Raw genomic sequence first — 12,981 nt, forward strand, 5'->3', positions numbered from 1 at the left:
AAACTGAGGTTAAAGTTCTAATAGCTGCAGCAATAAATGTAAATGTCTTATTTACTCAAAAAAATACATTTGAAATATTAAAGAGAGTAATATTTTTAATGTAATGAAATAAAGTATTAAAATGAATTTAATACAAAAAATATTAAAAACATGACTATTATTTTGGCTTTTTACCAAAATATTTACTATTGATACTTCTCTGGAGTACAACAAGAAATAAAGAAATAATTATGTTTTAGTTTAGTATTATAATGCATGGCTGGATGATAGATTTCCACACCTTCAGTTATGTAGTTTCACAAACTCTTATTTTAAAAATTTAAACTGATTGCATGCAATGAAATTAAGTTAAGACAAAAAATGTGTTGCATTAGCTCATAAACGTAAAAATTTACGACTCAGAGTTCTGAAGTTCCACTGCAATCCTGTAGTCCTCGAGCGCCTGCTCCGTCCACCCCAGACGACCCCGGACATCAGCCCGCAGCTTATAGAGAAGAGCATCTCCAGGCTGCAGCACTAGAGCTTCAAGAAACGCACACACACACACACAGAGAGAGATGTGTTAGAGCAAAATAACACTCTCAGCTTTTACCAACCTGTCTCCTGTTTTACACTGAGGTGTATCATTTGTGTCGTCTTCACCACAACATCTTTGTTCTCACGCAGAGACTGACATTAATATTAGGCTACCGCACAACACACAGTGCTTATTCAAGACTGAAACATCAGGCAAAAGAGAGCAAAACTTTTTAGTTCACACAAGAGGGACAATTTGCGAGCAATTTGCCATCTCCATTAGCATAAATTACCATCACTCGGCTGGTACCTTTACAGATGTTATTTTGCTTCACTGGCCTTGATTCGAGTGAGATAATATATAAAAACTCATTTTTAGGGCTTACAGGATAAGTGTTCAATGTGTCTATTTACAGCTAACTAAATTATACTGTTTGAAACGGCATGCTGAAATAGCAAGTGATTACTCCATTCACAGAGAACACACTCATTAGATACCGAGGGCCATCTGTTTCCTAATATCCCACCTGTTTCAGCCGCAGACAGAGGGAATTAGGAATGGACTCTAAGAACCTCTGGTTTTTCATCAGAAATGCTTGCACATCCTTGCGTTCGACTACATAAATATGCAGCCTGCCAAGAGGAAATCTATAATTAGTTTACACTGTAACCATAGTAACCACCTGTCTCTTGTTATACAGAAGTAAAGGGACATGGCTGCTGTATTTGTTTTCATTGTTTTTTTCGGGTTTTTTTTTGAGGCAGCCATGTGTTCACACCATAGACAGTAAGGTTCACACCCATCCTGCTCTGGTCCTCTCGTGTGTGAAGGTGTGCGCTGATAGCATCCATCTGCCTCACACACACACACACTCAGACACGCTCGCTCGCTCACTCGCTCACTCACTCGCTCACTCACTCACTCACTCACTCTATGTAGTCAGTGTTTGGACTTTCAGTTTAAAGTCAGCTGGTTTAGACCAAGAACTGCCTGGTTTGACTGACCAACCACTGTTTGCTTTGTTTTTGTGTGCCGTATAGGGGTGGTTGCAACTGAAATTATACCACAATGACTAATGAGGAAATATATTAATTCAAATAATGCTAAAAAATATGTGAATGATTGAAGAGAAAATACTGAAAAGTAGTAGATGATAAAAATAATAAGCACTGAATGATTACTGATAATGATAAGCACTATCATTGATAAGCACTGATAACAAAAATAATGAGCACTGAAAACAACATATGCATTACCATTTAAAAGTTTGGGGTAAGTAAAAATGTTTTCAAAAGAAATTAAAACTTTCATTCAGCAAGGAAGCATTAAATAAGAATAACAGGGTATATACAGGTGTCACGATTTGGTTTTGTTTCAAGTTTAATGTCAGTCATGTGATTCATCCACGTGTTACATTTTAAGACCTCAAGTTTAACCGTTATATCGGCGACACCTTACACTTACTATATATTGATTGTAAGATAGCACAACTAAACAGTCTTAGTTTGTGATAACTCCTTATCAATGCAACGGAAGGGTGGGAATGAAGCACAAGATAATTAATTGAGAGACTAACCCAATGCAAGGTTTATTAGAAAGAGAGACCAGAATTAGACCAATAAACAAAACAATTGAGAAAACTTATTGAATAGGGAAAATAAACTTCTCCAAGCTAAAGGGACAATGAGTTTACAAAGTATATTCAAAAGATGTATTTGTAACATCAACTCTTACATCAACAGTCTGTAAACCATAGCTCTTTTGTGGTATACACTTCTCATGACAAACACCTGACTGGTCAGACAGTTTACCTGTGATTACTACGGAGTGCTTGATTTGATGCACCAGAGCAGAGTGTCAGTAGGGGTGAGCACGAATATTCGATCTGTAATTATTATTCGAAAAATAAAATACTATTTGAATTTCACTACATTGCTTTGCTTTCAGAAACATCCCCAAACTTTAATGGTAGTTCACACACACACACACACACACACACACACACACACACACACACACACACACACACACACACACACGTAAAACGACATGAGGGTGACCAGAAATTACAGAAATTTAATTTTGGGGTGAACTAAACCTTTTAACCAAGTGAAGTGTATTCTTTTTCCCAATAACAAACTCTTTCTGAATTGACCCTTCGCTAAGTCACGCCCGAAAACCGCCACAGGCCAATCTTGGCTTAGCAACCGTAACTAGGCGAGGGAGGTCTGGCAAGCTTTCGAGCGAGAGGGAAACATGCCACGTTGTGCGTATGGATTGTGCAAATCTGATACCCGGTATCCTAAAAGTTTGGACGGGGTGGTGGATTTTGTTCCCTTCCCGAAACCTAAAACCCAAGGGGAGAAATTGCCGGGCGTCATCTTCATTTATATAGCGCTTTTAACAATGTAGATTGTTCCAAAGCAGCTTTACATTGATAATAGGAAATTAAAAGTAAAGTGTTTTGGCTTTATAGCAGCTCTAGAATAAAGTTATTGTCCAGCTCGTGGATCAAGCAGTGTGATTAAAGGCAAGACGGAGGCTCACTGACATAATTTAACGTTACTTAAAAATATATTTCAGCATTTTGTTAATCGACGGCCAAACTAGTAACGTTACCCCAATCCGATCGCGACTCTCCCGGTGTTAGTTCTAGTAAAAGTAAAAGGTAGTTAGTAAAAGGAGGGAACATCAGGGGGCTTGCCGGAGATCTACAAGGAAAAGTTTGGTATGCAAACTTAATCAGTTCATAACAGTAGTCACTATGTGACCCACGACGTGTGAGCAGTAACGTTAGCCTGGCGCACTACAAATATAAGCGGGAGAATGTTATCATTGCAAAGTGGTCAGGCTAATGTCTTGTGTTTATTCCACGATACATATGGATAAGCTGTTTGATTTATAAATATTAGAATATTTTCACATTTCATTTACCCTGCTGTGCATGCACAAAGCTGTTCCTCAATTTGTGTGTTTCCCATTTGAATGGTCAGCGTATGAGGCGCTGCTGCTTGCACTGGGACCTAACGTTATAGACTTTAGCTTCAATTTTGATGAAATTATTCTCTAATCATTTGCATATTATGTCGTGGATATAGCCCTCGAATGCATACTGCAGTCTTGCTCTCTCATATTTTCACCTGTCCGCCAAAAATGACTAATTATCTCCTTAGGAATGTCTGAAACCAGTGCATACATACTGTAATAGACGTGCCAGGCGCAAAAGCTTGACAGGCGTAGCAACAGTAACTAAGGAGGGCGGGGCTTAGCGAAGGGTCAATTGCTTATTAGAACCTGAAGTGTCATTAAAAGCAAATAATTTGCAAATATCCCCTCCGGACATCACTTTTGGCCACTTCTGAATATACGTCCATGAAATCAAGAAACACAATACAGTATATGCTGAAGTTCCTGCTCTCTCTTGACAAGCTACAAGATTAATGTGACCTTCAGTATTCGCAGGGGTGATGAGAAACACCCACCTCAGAGAATCAATGATATCTGCGTAGTAGCAAATTAGTTGGTATAAGGTTAGCATTTCCAAGTCAGCTTGAAATACAAATAAGAATATGATTAAAAAGTTGGATAGGTTTTTGTCTCTGCAGTGAATCTATCTATAAATTACAGAAACGTCTGTCTGTCTGTCTGTGTGTGTGTCTGTCTGTGTGTGTGTGTGTGTCTGTCTGTGTGTCTGTCTGTTAACCACATATCTCTCGAACCGTTAGTCCGTCGGATTTCAAACTTGACAGGTGTCTCGCTACGGGCACGAGTGCAGTGCAGTGCCACGTTTGACGTTGTTTGGATGAGAAATGCTAAAGATATCGTTAAATATATCACTTTTAAAAGGTTGTGGTTTAAAAATAAACATTCTGACATTAGAGGGTTGTATCGGTCAAAGAAGCCCCAAGAAGGTTGTGGTTTAAAAATAAACATTCTGACATAAACACTCTGTCAGCTACACTGTTTACTTCTGAATATTATAGTTTGGTTCCAGAACGTGATAAATCCATCTATCTATAAATTACAGAAACGTCTGTCTGTCTGTCTGTCTGTCAACCGCATATCTCTCGAACCGTTAGTCCGATGGATTTCAAACTTGACAGGTGTCTTGCTACGGGCACGAGTAAGTGCAGTGCCAAGTTTGACGTTGTTTGGATGAGAAATGCTAAAGATATCGTTAAATATATCATTTTTAAAAGGTTGTGGTTTAAAAATAAACATTCTGACATAAACACTCAGTCAGCTATAGGGATGGGAATTGATAAGAATTTAACGATTCCGATTCCATTTTCGATATTGCTTATCGATCCAATTCCTTATCGATTCTCTTATCGATTCTTATTGGGTGAGGGAATAAGTACAAATTTGTTTGTATTAACTCGCTTTAATATCTGATCAGAAGACACAGCACAGAGTATACACAAATTATGTGTAGCAACCTCAGAACAAACCTAAAGGTGAGCTACTTCTCAAAGTAAAGTCCAGGGACCTATAGCCTAGGGCAGTGTTTCTCAACCAGTATGCCATGGCACGCTAGTGTGTGCCTTAAAAGATTATCAAGAAGAGTGCCTTAGGATTAGGAAATTGATAATTTTCACATTCATTGGTCCGGACAAAAAAATAAATAAAACTGCCATTTATGTGCCATAAAAACTAAAAACACAGACTGAAAACAGTTAAGGAAGAGCTTGTGCCTTTTGGAATATTAACAGTGCTCATTTGGATTAGGCTATTGAGTTACTAAAACAATCTTTGTCAAATAATGTACGGGTTTTCTTCACATTTTGAACATTTTTGTTTCCATTTGTTTAATTTAAACATCTGATGTGACTTATCCATTGTTGTTTTTACAGCTACAAAGCTGGGAGCACTAAATGATATTCAGTCACATTATACACGCTTTTAACATTAAATAAAGCACAAAAATAGTACCTGATATTATCATTGCCACACTTTGAGATTGTTGTTCCAGCGCGACGTCGCAGTAAAATAGGATCCGTTTTCAATTCGTCGCGTGTCGCGGCTGGTTAAACTTTGATTAACATGGAAAATTATACTTTTTATCGCGTGTCGCGCCGTCGCGTCACATGTAGTTAGGACGCGGTCAGAGCGCTTCTGCCTCGATGCCATGTTTGCTCATAGTGTTTGCTACGTTCTAAACCAAAACAACGCAGCACGTGTGTGACGTCGTGTCACATTTGAACGAGTGAAACCGATAAGCGGAATTGTTAAGCAGGCATGCTAACGGTTCAAAGGAATCGATTCACTGGGCACCGGTTCTGAAGAAGAACCGGTTCTCGGTTCCCATCCCTAGTCAGCTACACTGTTTACTTCTGAATATTATAGTTTTCTTTACCAAGAAACCAACAATAACTAAAAACACACACACAAAACTGATTTTGCACGGGCACTTTGCACTGCTCCCTGAATCGACGGATGTGGATGTAATTCATTGTGGATGTAATTCATATTCATTTGTGGATGTAAACTGAATCTATAAGTCAGCTATGCTGTTTACTTCTGTAATTTATAGATAGATTCTGGTGCGCTTAACGTTATCGCTACTGTGTAATAGTAGCCTATGCTATTCACCAACTAAACATATCCTATTCAATGCGATCACAGTCTCTTTCACGGGCATCATTTGTAGTTGCCTATTCACAAGCTGTTTGCTCAAGCGTAGCGTTTTCTTAAATATATCGGTAAAAGAAGCACTTAGAAGGTTGTGGTTTAAAAATAAACATTCTGACATAAACACTCTGTCAGCTACACTGTTTACTTCTGAATATTATATTTTATTCACGGCCATCAATTGTAGTAACCTAGCCTGCTCCCTGAATTCAATGCGTTCACAGTCTCTTTCACGGGCACCAAACCAACAATTACTAAAAACACACACAAAAACTGATTTTGCACGGGCATTTTGCACTAGTATTAATGAACAAGCAAAGTCTGTTTCATACTATTGGACAAAAACACGCTAATGAGTTCATGAGAAACTAGTTTTTGGTGCAAAAATTCTTTGACTGACATTATAAAGGCCCCGATATACTTACACCAAAGTTCTTTTTCATTCGTCGCTTATGGGTAAAAAGAAGTTTGGAATACCTGAGCAGCAGTATACTGTTATAAAACATCCTGACATCGCCCACGCTGCTGACAGCGGCGTTTAGATGAATATGTAAATATGTGCTGCATGCTTTCCCCTCAATAAAAACAAAAACAAAAAACCCACACACAACAAAAATGACAGCAATTAAGAAAGAATATGAACATAACCACGTGGATATGTCTGCACAAGCTCTGCAATTGAGCACTTTTTTAATTTAAGTCACGCTAATTTATATAATAGATTGCTTTGAAGCAAGCAGCTTTACAGTATAAAACATGAAAAAAGTGTCAGTGTCGCTTTCAGTTTGAATTACTTCAATTTGTACTATAAGCGGCTCTCCAGTGTGTTCGTGTTTTTACTTGTATTTCACCTCGATGGACTGAACCGAAGAAGGTTTCCATGTCAAAGAAGGTGGAGCCACCGAGCCACACCCACCTATTACGTAATCGCCATGAACCATTGGTAGTTTGAAGGTGTTTACCAGCCGAAGTGAACTTTTTCTGAAAGTTCACTTTGACAAGCTTTTTCTAACTAAACAAACTTCAGACAAAATTTGTTTTGCTCTGATTTTGTTCAAAACTATGTCACACCAGTTCATCTTCAATTTCGCTTGAAGTATATCAGGGGATTAAGTCGACATAATGATGAATGAGTGTCTAGAATATGGTAGAAAGTGGCAGTGAACTCAACCTCCTACAGCTCACCTTGTGTAAGGTCCCTCTCGGCTGATTGGAACTGTCTGAGAGAGCAGTATAGGTTGGCTCTGTTAAAGTAGGCATGTGCAGATTGCGGGTTAAGGCAGAGAGCCTCATTGAAATCCTGCAGGGATTCTGTGACCTTCCGCAACAGAGCGTGAGTGATGGCTCGGTTCAGGATGACAGACTCATCTGAGGGATCCAGCTCAAAAGCTCGGCTGTAGTACTCGCATGCCTGTGTCCCAGAAAAAGAAAAAAAAACAGTCTCACTAAATATCTCAGTGGCTCTCGCCTAGAGAGTTTCAAGAGAATAGTGTGTCAGTAGTGAACTGCCTCGGGTTTTACCTGCTCAAACTGTCCGTTGTAAAAGAAGAGGTTGGCAGCGTTGAAGTAAGCGAGGGCATATCCCGGGTTGAGGCTGATGGCGGTCTGGTAGTCCTTCATGGCATTAGATTTATTCCCCATGAACTGTTGGATCAGACCTCGGTTTGTGAAGAGCTGTTCTGCGAAAGGGTTACACTAAAAAGGTCAAAGAAAAGAGGAATTAAAGAAATAATTCACAAAAAAAATGTAAAATTAATTTTCATTGAATGGAAAAAAAATGGCCAAGACATTTTTGTAAAAAAAAAAAAAAAAAAATACAATATTTTTGCAAAAGTCTTAGGCATGTTAGTATTTTCATTAAGCCAGTTATTTATATCTTTATTTATATCACCATCATCGAGTCCATCTGTGAAAAAACTGAGACATACTAAATCCAAAAGATCTGGGGCAACGTCTTCAAGAACCTTGAAGAAACCTTCCTGCAAAGCTACAGTACTGTGAGAAGTTTAGGCACTTTTGTAAAAAATTCTGTTAACTAAATCAAATCAATATTTGGTGTGACCACGCTTTGTGTCTGAAATAGCCTTTGTCCTCGTTACACTTGCACATAGTTTTTGGGGAGCTTTGCAGGAAGGTTTCTTCAAGTGTCTTAAAGACTTTGTTGCAGTTCTTCTGGATTTAGCTGTCTCAGTTTTTTCTGTTTCTTCATGTAATCCCAGATGGACTCGATGATAGTGAGATCAGATCTCCCTGTGGAGCACCGGCTGGAGTCAGGCTCCTTGAACATACAAAAATATCTCTGGATTATTACATTTAATGGCAAAAAGGAATATTTGGAAATGTAAACTGATATTTCCTACCGACACACTACAGCAAAATATATAAATAACTAGCTTAAAACCATTTATTTGGGGGGTGTAAATACGAATGTGCCTAAGACGTTTATATATACCATTCAAAACGTTTAGGGTTGGTAAGATTTGTGACTGTTTTTGAAAGAAGTCTTATGCTCACCAACTATTTGATAAAAAATACAGTAAAAACAGTAATATTGTGAATTTACATTTCAAAAATGTAATTTATTCCTGTGACAGCAAAGCTGAATTTTCAGCATCATTACTCTTCAGTGTCACATGATCCGTTAGAAATCATTTGATTTGCTGCTCAAGCAAATTCCTTATTATTATCAATGTTGCTTCATATTTTTGTGGAAACCATGACACATTTTTTTCAGGATTCTATGATGAATAGAAATATTTTGTAACATTATATACTGTATGTCTTTTCTGTCACTTTTTTGCATCCTTGCTGAATATATATATATATATATATATATATATATATATATATGTGTGTGTGTGTGTGTGTGTGTGTGTTTTATATATATATATATATATATATATATATATATATATATATATATATATATATATATATATACACACACTATAACAGAGCTAAAAAAAAAAAAAACATACAGGAAGAAATCATTCTCCAAAACAACCTTTATAGCACAGTTTATATCCTGTAGGGCTGCAAACATGTTGTCCATCTGTAGATTGGTGACAGCTCTGCCTTCATACGCAGCCCAGTTTTTAGGGTTTACCTCTACAGCCACAGTGAACTGATTCCAGGCTCTCTGGAAGAATCCCAAAACCTGCCGCAGAGGACAAGATATTGACATGGCTTAGTGGAAATCAATAGACTTGAGAGGCAACAGGCTGTCTGTAAGATACCTTTCTCTCAGAGGCACAGAGAAGAGACAGATAATGAGGGCCACGATGAATACCAATAGGAATCAGATATATCCTTGTTTATATCCTACTGTTAACCTAATCTTCTGTGGTTTGTCTCTGGGCATTAGTACTTCCACATTTAATAGAGAAAGGCTTGATTTTTAAATGAGAATTGAACAACAAAGTCAGAGACGGTGCATACAGATTAAAGATGCCAAACATGCCAGATGAGTCAAACAAAGGTCTTCTTTTGTGTAAGATTTAATAGAGGACAAGCCATGCCTCGGGAGACTTGTAGAGATTAAGATTTCCAAGGTTACAGATAGGATTTATTAAGCATAGATGCTTAAGAAGATGTTTATAATATAAAATTGTTTGTTATTTAGATTTCAAGCTTTGAAGTAGACCATGGAATGATTGTGCAAAATATTTTAATAGTTCTGTAACTGATCAATTTTAAAATAACTAATGATGTTGTCAATAATTTATTGTCAGTTATGATTACTTTCTTGTGATTCAGCATTCTTTTCATAATAGGCATATTTTTGACCCGGTGGTTGCCAGCTGAAATGATGTGTATTACAAGCCATAAGCCAACATTTTATAATAAAATTATTTATGAACAGAGTTCCCACACCTTGGTTAACTTCAAATTCAAGGTCACATTTGAAGTGAGAGCAAGGTTACATCATGTTACCTTGCAAGATACATTGTTACAGTTTTGCGCACGTGAACGTCATGGCAACGCACAACACAAACTCACGCGGGAAATACTTAATGTAACGCGTAAATGCCGATAACTAACGTAAATCAAGCAAACTAGTATGCATAGGCCATGAAGTGTTGGCGAAATAACACAAACTTTCCAGGGCCTTGAAATCTTATTTTCAGATTCACAAACTTTCAAGGATTTCAAGGACCCGTGGGAACCCTGTGACATGAAATCACAGTAGGCAACAGACAGAACAAAACAAGATTTCAGTTTCAGAAATATAACAACCTGCCCATGTCATCCAGCATAATGTAATTTGCATCTGAGAAGATACAAATATTAATGCCTGATCTTTGCACACAACTAAATTCAACTGCAACATACAGTATGCCATTTATAATGCATTAGCAGTACCATGCACATGTTTTATGTTGCCCATACATGAATCACAAATAAAATCTCTCTACTATCTCAGTCGTGTCACAAAGACATCAATGAGGTTAAAAGGAGACTGCTTAAATCTCCTGCTTCTAATCTGTTTCTCCAGATGGGAAAAACAGTAATCTTTTATGTGTCTTCTCTAAAGATTCAGAAGAGACCACAACTGTTCTCACATTTGCCAGGATATAAAAGTCTGCAGTCAAAATTCAGTGATCTCAGATTCTCCCAAGACCAAATTATCAGAGCTATGCTATCCACATTCATTTTAGGTGAAGCATGAATAAAACTAGATACTTAAATGAAACAATTGGGAACTTCTCTAAGTCAGTTAAGCTCTGAAAGATCAACCTGTGAGAAATAAAAAAGAAGCAAGGCAATTATTTTTACACCACCTGCAAGTTGTATGCCAGGCAAATGCGGGCACTCAAGCAGAGTGGATTGAGATGCAGGGCTAGGAGGAAGTCCCTCTGGGCTTTTTTACTGCTGTTATTGTCCCCATAATCCATGAAAACTTTGCCTCTGCCCACATGAGAATCCTGCAAGAAGGGATCAAGTCTTATAGCTTCGCTGTAAGCATCCACAGCTTCTTGTAACTGGCCGAGCCTTGAAAACAGAGAAAGGAAGCAGATTAATGATGTGTCCTAATTCTGTTTGCACATGGATATTAGTTGTCTGTTTAATTATGAACTGCCTTGAACAGTCTGTAAAAACTGCCTCTCTAATAGCTTGAAAGGCTTTCATACCTTTTCAAACAAGCTGTGCACCATTCCCGTTGTAAGCATTGAATTCACCCAGAAGTCACAGCTTAAAAGATAAAAAATCCTACCCTGCAATTGCCGCTTTTCTGTATTGATCTTGTGAAGAGCCATTTATTAGAGAGCGCTCTTTTCAGTCAATGAAAATGTGAAAATGTCGACTGGATCTGAAAACATTTTTTTTTTTTTTTAAGAAATGACGGAATCTTTCAGAGAGCAATGTTTTGTCTTGTCAGTGAGCTACTAAGTAAGATATTTTACATTTTATAGTCCCTGAACAGAGATGAGATGTCCTGTCTGTCATAGGCTGTGAATCTAATAGAAGTAGGTCTAAATGCATTCTGGAAGCACAGCAACTTCTGAGTGTTGATCAATAAAAATAATAGATATGCTCTGAATTCACCATTTAAAAGCAGATCTGCACGATAACTGGAACAGTACACAGAGAGCATCAATAAATATTCATAAATGTCATACGAGATTTCAGGACACCAATAAATGTTGTAGTCCTTAGAGTGTTCTTCCACTCACACTCATGCAAATAAGAAGACAAATACAAATATTCTCCTCTGAAAAGTTATTTTGATTTAATAATAAAGGGGTCATATTCAACAGTTTGGGTCCGTAAAAAGCAGCACAACTGTTTTCAACATTGATAATAAAAATAAATGTTTCTTGAGTAGCAAATCATCATATTAGAATGATTTCTGAAGGATCATGTGACACTGAAGACTGGAGAAATGATGCTGAAAATTCAACTTATATAAAAAAATGTAATAAATTACATTTTAAAATATATTTAAAATAGAACTAACATATTTATATCTCCACCGCTACTATTGAACTATTGAACTATCAAGACTTTCTTCTGAGACTGCATCCAGATGCTCGTTCAAGGCATCACAAGTACATTTAACTAACTAAACAAAGGTATATTTAGTATATTACTGTACCTAGGTGCTGATGGTTCTGTTCAGGTGGTTAACTGAATCTTACGGATCCATAGCTTCATTCCCGTTTCAGTTTCATTCACTTTCTTTTTCCATTTTACCCATGTATGCGTAATTTGTGTGTATGTGTTTATTTAGACTAGTTATGTGTTTGTGATTTAGTTCAATAAAACTTGCGTGCACATACACGTGAGTGTTGATTCTGTGGTCCCTGCTTGCAAAACAAAGTCCCTTTAAAAAAAAAACTCATTCTGAGTTGCTAGACGATTAATAGTCAAGTCAAGTCAAGTCACCTTCATTTATACAGCGCTTATTACCGTAACAGACTGTTTAGGCTTTACAACAGCTCTAAGATAAAGTTATTATCCAGCTAAAGTTAATTTTGATTGATTGATTGACTTCCGTTGCGAAGATCATTAGTTATTAACTTAGGAGCCGCAAACGCAACACCGTTCCAACAGGAAAATCCTTAACGCGCTAAGTGTACTAATACTAAGTGTTCGCTGGACGAACAAGTTAATTGACTGAATATTAATTCTGCTACATCAAGTTACAAACAAGTTAAGGTAACTGATCCAAATATTTATAATTATTATAACGAGTTGTAATTAATTGTTAATATTTCCCTTGAGCTAATGTGCTACAATATTCCAAGCTTCTTGTGTCAAAAGCAGCCATAATTTAGTTTTACATGACCATTTTTCACCCTCTTAGAATACGCATGTCATTTTTTTCCGTT

General features: G+C 37.3%; 1 protein-coding gene across 1 annotated transcript in view; it reads right to left on the minus strand.

Moving 5' to 3' along the window:
• Positions 1 to 203: 203 nt before the first annotated feature.
• ttc6 (tetratricopeptide repeat domain 6) overlaps positions 204 to 12,981 on the minus strand; it is a 37,412-nt gene continuing 24,634 nt past the window's right edge. The window contains exons 15-19 of the mRNA XM_084097296.1: positions 10,930 to 11,140; positions 9,153 to 9,305; positions 7,670 to 7,843; positions 7,334 to 7,559; positions 204 to 522 (exon numbers count right to left, since the gene is read on the minus strand). Of these exons, the coding sequence (XP_083953422.1) occupies positions 392 to 522; positions 7,334 to 7,559; positions 7,670 to 7,843; positions 9,153 to 9,305; positions 10,930 to 11,140 (895 nt within the window). The 3' untranslated portion in view covers positions 204 to 391. The remainder of the gene's footprint in view (positions 523 to 7,333; positions 7,560 to 7,669; positions 7,844 to 9,152; positions 9,306 to 10,929; positions 11,141 to 12,981) is intronic.

The sequence above is a fragment of the Abramis brama genome (genome assembly GCF_963993115.1).
Source record: "Abramis brama genome assembly, chromosome: 21".
Taxonomy (NCBI): Eukaryota; Metazoa; Chordata; class Actinopteri; order Cypriniformes; family Leuciscidae; genus Abramis; species Abramis brama.